Here is an 8,190-nt window from a genome sequence, read left to right on the forward strand (position 1 = left end):
GGCTGGAGAGATGGCTCAGTGGTTAAGAACACTGGTTGTTCTTTCAGAAGACCCGGGTTCAAATCCCAGCACCCACATGGAAGCTAACAACTCCATAACTCCAGTTCCAGGGGATCCGACAGCCTCTTTTGTCCTTTGCAGGCATTGCACAACACAGGTGCACTTACCTACACGCAGGCAATACACACCTACACATAAAAATATTAATTTTTTTTTAAAAAGTCAGTCTACAAAGGTTACATTCTGTGTGGCTCCCATGTATGTAACATTCTTGAAGTAATAAAACTACAGAAAGGAAGAACAGCTGTGGCTACCTGGGAAGGGGCACGCACAAATGAATGACAAAATCCAAGCAATATCAATCAACTGCACCAATGTCCATTTCCTGGCTATGGTATGTTATAGTTTCATAAAATGTCATTGTTATAGAAACTGAGTACAAACTGTATGAAGCCTCAGTTCTTTTTTTAAAATTTATTATATTTATTTTATTTGCATGTGTATATTGCCTGCATGTGTGTAAGTGCACCCATGTCATGCAATACCCTTGGAGTCAGAACAGGGCATTGGATTCCCCTGGAACTGGAGTTATAGAAGGTTGTTAGCCACCATGTGGGTTCTGGGAAATGAACCTGGGTCCTCTGCAAGAGCAGCCAGTGTTCTTAACCACTGAGAAATCTCTCCAGCCTGAATCCTCAGTTCTTAAAAAGATTGAGTGTATTTACTTTCTTCTTCTTTTTTTTGAAACAGGGTCTCCCTGTAGCCCCAGCTGGCCTAGAGCCCACTATGTAGACCAGGCTGGCCTTGAAGTCACAGGGATCTACCTGCCTCTGCCTCCCAAGTGTCAGGATTAAAAGTGTGTGTGCCACCACACCCAGCTCTGAATATATTTACGTTCTACGCATGAATAACCCATTAAGAGGAGAATCAAAGTAGAGGATACAATTTTTTTCACAAAATGTAGTAATAGATTATAATTTACAGAAACTTTATTTTCTTTTTTAAATGTATTATTTTTAGTTTACGTGTATAAGTGTTTTGTCTGTGTGTATGTTAGTGGGCCCATGTCATGCAATGCCCATGCCAGAAGAGTACTAGATCCCCTAGAACTGGAGTTATGGACAGTTGTTAGCGACCATGTGGGTGCTGGGAACTGAGCCCAGGTCCTCTGAAAGAGTGGCCAGTGCTGTTAATCACTGAGCCATCTCTCCAGTCCTAAACTTTATTTTCTTATTGCCTTCATTATAGAGAATATTTTATGCTTCCTAGTCCTCTTAAATTTGTATAGATCCACCAGGCGTGGTGGCACACGCCTTTAATCCCAGCACTTGGGAGGCAGAGGCAGGTAGATCTCTGTGAATTTGAGGCCATCCTGATGTACATAGTGAGTTTCAGGCCAGTTGGGGCTACAGAGAGACACTCTCTTCTAAAGACCAGAAAAAAGGTACGTAAAGTTGTGTAGATTCAAGCTTTCAACAGAATATCTAAGTCCATAAGTGTCTCTGGACCTAGCTCCCACCTCCTTTTAGCCTTTGATCTTTCTACTCTTAACAGACCTACATATCTCAGCCACACCCAGTTTCTTGTTGGTTTTGGACATGACCTTTTTTCTTCTTCCAGAGCATTCCACATTCATCTGCCTTTTCTAAATCCTGTTACACATTTGGTCATATTAGACATCCTTATCAACCATCGTTTAAGCTGTTTCTGTATCCAGTGAGTCTGATATGGTACCTGCACTGATTCGAAGTTTTTCTTTGTTTTCCTGTCCCTCAACTGTGAGCTCCTGGTAAACAGAGACAAACTCCTTTTTTGTTTGTTTTCTCTCATTTTTTTTGAGATAGGACCTCATTTTGTAGCCCTGGCTGGCCTATAACTCAAAGAGATCCACTTGCCTCTATCACAGAGCACTGGGATTAAAAGCGTGTGTCACTATACCTGGCTTCTTTTTATTTTACTTTATTTTTATTTTATGTGTATGTGTTTTGCCTGCATGTATGTTTGTATACCACATGCATTCAATGCCCATAGAGACCAGAAGGAATCCCCTGGAATTGTTAGCCATCACATGTATACTAGGAAACAAACCTCAGTCCTCTGCAAGAGTGTCCAGTACTTGCTGAGCCATTGCTCCAGCCTCTTAGACTCTATACTGCACGTCCAGGTCATTGCTTATGTACAGAGTGGGTGCTCAGCAATGCTTATTGTACTTACTTCAGTTGAATTTAGCTGATCGTAAATTTTGAAGGAATACTTATGAGTTAGAATGCACGAATGTACTTTATCTTTAAAAATGTTATATTATGAAGCTGGAGAGATGACTCAGTGGTTAGGAGCACTGGCTGCTCTTGCAGACCATCCAGGTTCAGTTCCCAGCACCCACGTGGCAGCTAACAACGATCTGTAACTCCAGTTCTAGGGACAGACAACCTCTTCTGACCTCTCCAGGCATTACGAAGCTCAGCTGCACTTACACACATGCAGGAAAAACTCCCATACACATAAAATAAAAATAAATAAAATTTAATGTTACACCATTTAATCATTCTAAACTAGGTTAAGATTCCTACCTGAATCTTTAAATATTAGTACCTAGGACTTACTTTTATTGGGACTTTTCTGCAGTCTCTTGAATTCCTATCTAGAAATCCCTAGATTAATAATGTTTTGTTTTGAATTTTAATATTTCCAGCATTATAGTAAGTCCTTTTACTCTTTTACTTGAATGTTCATTTTAAAAATAATTTTTAAAGATGGGTGTGGTGGCACATGCCTGTAGTCCCAGCACTCAGGAAGCAGAGGCAGGTGAATTTCTGTGAGTTCAAGGCCAGCCTAGTCTACCTAGTAAGTTTCAGGCCAGCTGGGGCTACAGGGAGACCCTGTTTCAAAAAGACCAAAAATAAATAAATATTTTAAAACTTTCTTAAATCCCTTTTATTGGACTCTTAAAGCTAACTATGTCCTTTTTTTCCCTAATACTGTAGCTCTTTGAAAGATTGCCAAGCTATTTCGACCTTCAGAGGAGACTGGTGGCCTTAGAAGACCAAATAAGTAGTCTCTTAGGAGGTATACAAGTTGTTTATATCGAAGAGTTACAGCCAGCATTAACACTTGATGAATACTACTCTCTTCTTGACACATTCTGTAATCAACTGCTGAAGAGTCGGGTACCTTTCCACCCACAAAGTCTCAGTGGCTTACAGATGATCCTTAACAGGTAAATATTTGAAGCAGGACAGTTTTTCTGCCTGCCTTAGGTGAGATTTGTGTGTTTCAGTACATTGAACTGTTTCAGATTCCATTGTGTGGTTCTTAGGAAGTTTTTTAAAAATGAGGAGCTAGAGAGCTGGCTCAGCAGTTAAGAGTACATACTGCTCATGCCTGTGGTTACTCACGCCTTTAATCCCAGCACTCGGGAGGCAGAGGCAGGTAGATCTCTGTGAGTTCAAGGCCAGCCTGGTCTACATAGGGAGCACCAGACCAGCTAGTTGAGGCTACAGGGAGACTCTCTCAAAACGACCAAAAAAGAAAAAAAAAAAAAAGAATATATACTGCTCTTTCAGAGGACCCACTTTGAGCAGTTCACAACCACCTGTAACTCAGGCTCCAGGGAATCTGATGCTTCTGGCCTTCTTGGGTACCTGTACTCATGTGCACACACACGTATACACATATTTAAAAATAATAAGAAATGTTTAATTAATGTCAATAAGGGGAGGTCTGGGGAGGGGAGGGGATCTAAATACCATCAAATTATATTGTTTGAAAATCACAAAAATTCAAGTAGGAAAAAAAAAATATATATATATATATATATGAATGTCACTACCTATGTTACAGCACTATTTTGAACATGACAAAAACCATTAGGGGACTGAAGAATGAATTTCCAAAACATTCTTTGAAAATATATCCACTACTGGGCAAAATCAGTCCTATGGAAACCTAGGATTAAGTCAATGGCAAGCATTTTTTTGTGTATATAATCTTTGCCTGCACTTTGTGTTTAGATGCATTCTCTCTAAAGTACTCACAAACTCACTTTGAAAGAGGTTATTACCACTATTACAGAGGACAGCCACAGGGCTGGTCTTGGGTTGCCATCCCAGGGAGATATGTCTTTGAGGGCTTTAAACGAATGTTGTAATATTACGGTGGATTTTCTGAGGATCTGGAGGGCAGATGGAGGCAGTGATGTTTCCCTAAATGCATACTTCATTTCAGTGACAGATATACTCCAAGCTTGCACGAACTTGGACATTTTAATATCCCAGCCCTCTCTGATCCAGCAAACCTCCAATATTTTATGAGAACAAAAGCTCAGGAAGCAAGAGAGAACATGAAAAGAAAGGAAAAGTAAGTATTCTACTACAGGGAGTTCAAGACCAGCCTGGGATGTGTGAGATCCTGTCTTTAAAAAAAAATTGACAGCAAAAGCTTTATCTGCATTTTAGTTACATTGAAAAGAAATTTTATAGTGAAAACGGTTTTAGCAGTCCTGTTTCTATGTTGTCTGTAGCTTTGAAAGAATCACTTGGCAGCCAAGGGTTTCTTATTGCTAGGTGGCAAGAAGCTGCTGGATAATGTTCTCTGTGCCTGCTATGAAGAACGAGAGCATTCCATAGCAGCACTGTCAGATGTTAGAAACAGACTTAACATGTTTATCTTTCCATCAAGTCAGGATTTATTGGATAACAGTTTGCCAGATAATCATGCTTTCCTGCTGCCATGTGGGTGCTGGGATTCAAACCCAGGTATTCTGCCATGGAATTGGAAGGGAGAAGTGGTGAAGTGACATAGAAATGTTTTAATTTTTTTTAAAGAGATAAACTTTATTTAAATTCACAGACACAAGTTCTTTTATTATTGTCTTAAACTTATTAGCTCTCAGGTCACACACCACACTGTAAACAAATGTGTATGACTAAAAGAGTTAAAGAGGGTGCAGCCAAGTTTCCCGAGGCTTTAGAAGTAGACTGATAGAAACATAGAGTCTGTGTTGATAAACGGAGTTACAAAGAAGAAGCTGAAGTTGTAAAGTCAGCCTGCTGAGGGGGTCACAGGTTTGAATGTAGAGTTGGGTCCAGATCGGGTCCTACAAAGGAATGAGCAGACAGATGGACAACTGGCCCAGGTAGGTGAGTGGGTAGGTGGGTAGATGACAGTTGAGTAGTGTGTTAACAGCAAGGAGAAGTGTAGCTCAAGCCCTAGGGATAGTCATTCCTTGATATACACACTGGGCAGTTGATGGGCAGTCACCATCACAGTGCCAAATGTGGAAGTAAGGGTTCAAGTGAAGAAGTTTATACCCTTCTCTTGTTCTCAATTCACCCTAAGTTTATAAGGTGGTACACTTGCAACTCTGAGCAATAAATCATTTATCTGTTGGGTGATGCCAACAGATGGTGCCGTTCATGTGTCTACCCAGGTGCACAGTCATTTTCTACCCTCAAAATGGAGTCAAAAGCTGTTTGTAAAGTGGAGCCTCTCGGGGCAAGGCACAGTCCGGAAAAAAAAATACCCAAAACAAAAGCATTGTTTTGGGTTTTTTTTTTAATTTTATGTATATGAGTGTAATGCCTGCATGTAGCTAGGTACACCTGTGTCATGCATTGCCCTTGGAGGTCAGAAAAGAGTGTTGGATCCCCTGGAACTGGAGTTACAAACAGTTGTTAGCCACCATGTGGGTGCTGGGACTTGAACCCAGGTCCTCTGCAAGAGCAGTCAGTGCTTTTAACTGCTGAGCCATCTCTCCAGCCTCTAAACCACTGTTTTATATGATATGGAGTAACTCAGCCTGATGTCAGCCTGATGTCAGCATCTAAGCAAGGGGTTTATATTCTTACATGTGGCATCATAAGAGCTTTTTAAATCATGTATTATTTTTATCTCATTACTGCTAATAAGATTGAACACGTCCTTTAAAGATAAATGTGGAAATAACTCAGCAAGTACTGAACCTCATAGTAACTCTTGGCATATCTTCAAAGCATGACTATGGCCTTGTGGATGCCATATTCAGTAGTGTAAGCAGAATGCTATCATCCCAGCACTTAGGAATATGTTCATATTTTAAGTTCTTTATTTAGTGATAGCTTGTGATCTTTTTTTTCAATTTAATAGGTTAAAGGTTATTGAAAATGAATTGATACAGGCTTCAACAAAGAAATTTTCTCTGGAGAAGTTATACAAGGAGCCCAGCATTTCTAGTACACAAATGGTGGATTGCTGTAAGAGACTTCTGGAACAATCACTGCCTTATCTACATGGGATGCACCTCTGCATATCACATTTTTACTCTGTTATGCAAGATGGAGACCTTTGTATCCCATGGAATTGGAAGGGAGAAGTGGTGAAGTGACATAGAAATGTTTTAATTTTTTTTAAAGAGATAAACTTTATTTAAATTCACAATTTGATATAATGGTATCATTTACATGTTAGAGGAACAAAATTTCTAACCACTGCTTTAGAAGTAGGGTGTTTTTTTTAATGAATTTATGCTAAGAAACTTGTTTTTAAAAGGTTTCATCTCCTAGTCTTGGGATGCTGAGTGTTGAGACTAGGAAAAAAGATGCTAGAAGGATGGAGGTATTTTTAGTAATAAAGGCTTTGGGTATTTTTATATGAGTGAATGTTGGTTGGAGGTTGCATATGTTTATGTGCCCTTATCAATGGGTCTCATTTAGTATAGCTCCGAAGCACTGGAACTCTTCTACATATAATACAGTTCCACATGTGTCTTTATAGTTACATTTCACACACACACACACACACACACACACACACACACACACACATATGTTGTAGCCATTAATGAACAGTTGATATCCAAAAAAGATGTTTGGGTAGCAAAAATTAGATAACCAAATTTTACCTAAAAGGAAGAAGGTAAAAAAGCAATGCTGTTAACATTGTCCTAAGCAGTTTGATTATTTTCAGGTACAGTATTTAAACTCCTAATTTCTTCTACTCATTTAACTAGTGATAGAGCATATGCTTAGTATGTACAAGGCCCTGGGTTCCATCCCCAGTTTCAATAAATGAATAAGATATATTATAATTAGGATAGTTTGTGAAGTCATCCCTTTGAGCTGTGCTAATGTGCTTAGTGTTGCTGTAAAAGCTCTCCAGAACCAAACATGGAAGATTCCTCAAACATGATATGAGAGTTTATTGAAAAATGCAGTTTGGATTATACCATTTCTAAAATCATAACACAGAATCATCAGTAATGTATGCTGAGTTGGATTTTGTCTCAGAACTAATTGTTACATAATAAATGATACTTTACCAACTATATAACTGCTTTTCTTGTTTCCAGTTATTACAGGTTCACAACTACTATGGAGCAATAGTTAATTATTGGACATTAGTGACCTGTACATACCCATTTGACTTCATCGCCCACTTAATATAAAAGGAAAAGTCTTGCTGGGTGTGGTGGTGCACACCTTTAATCCCAGCACTCAGGAGGTAGAGGCAGGCAGATCTCTGTGAGTTCAAGGTCAGCCTGGTCTAAATAGTGAGCTCCAGGACAGCTGGGGCTATAGGGAGACCCTGTCTCAAAAAGACCAAAAAAAAAAAGGAAAAGTCTCACAACATCACACAGGGCACAACCAAAGCCTCAGCTGAAAAATGGTCTCCCAGGGCTGGACAGATGGCTTAGCGGTTAAGAACGCTGTTTGTTCTTGCAGAATACCTGGGTTCGAATCCCAGCACCCACATGGCAGCTAACAACTGTCGGTAACTCCAGTTCCAGGGGATCTGACAGCCTTTTCTGTCCTCTGCAAGCATTGCATGACACGGGTGCACTTACCTACATGCAGGCAATACACACATACACATAAAAATAATAAAATATTTTTAAAAGAAAGAAAATGATCTCTCTGGGGCTAGATGCCCAAATAGTTAGAGCATATGTTGCTCTTCCAGAGGACCTGAGTTCAATTTCTAGCACCCACCTCAGGCAGCTAACAACTGCCTGTAATTCCAGCTCCAGAGGATCCAACACCTGGCCTCCATAGGCTCCAGTACTGGGTTAGTTTAAGGGAGTGGGGAGGGAAGGGTATACAAGGAACCTAGGGGATAAAGGAGCTCAAGAGACGTAGGACCATAAGAGAAGGGTATTATTAAGGTAGAAAGGGGGGAAATGGGGGCACCTTAAGTGGGAAAACCATCATGGAGGGG

The 8,190-nt window shown here is 40.0% G+C and overlaps 1 protein-coding gene across 7 annotated transcripts in view; it reads left to right on the forward strand.

The window, feature by feature from the left end:
* The window catches only part of Tcaim (T cell activation inhibitor, mitochondrial), a 135,072-nt gene extending 127,458 nt beyond the window's left edge, over positions 1-7,614 (forward strand). For 6 of the 7 annotated variants that reach the window (XM_008849489.3, XM_029554275.1, XM_029554279.1 and 3 more), the window contains 3 exons: positions 2,985-3,217; positions 4,225-4,356; positions 6,124-7,614. In XM_008849489.3, coding sequence (XP_008847711.1) covers positions 2,985-3,217; positions 4,225-4,356; positions 6,124-6,361 — 603 coding nt within the window. In that variant the 3' untranslated portion in view covers positions 6,362-7,614. The remainder of the gene's footprint in view (positions 1-2,984; positions 3,218-4,224; positions 4,357-6,123) is intronic. The other variant, XM_029554280.1, reaches the window with a different exon arrangement.
* Positions 7,615-8,190: the final 576 nt, after the last annotated feature.

The sequence above is a fragment of the Nannospalax galili genome, unplaced genomic scaffold (genome assembly GCF_000622305.1).
Source record: "Nannospalax galili isolate Female #2095 unplaced genomic scaffold, S.galili_v1.0 scaffold443, whole genome shotgun sequence".
Lineage (NCBI taxonomy): Eukaryota > Metazoa > Chordata > Mammalia > Rodentia > Spalacidae > Nannospalax > Nannospalax galili.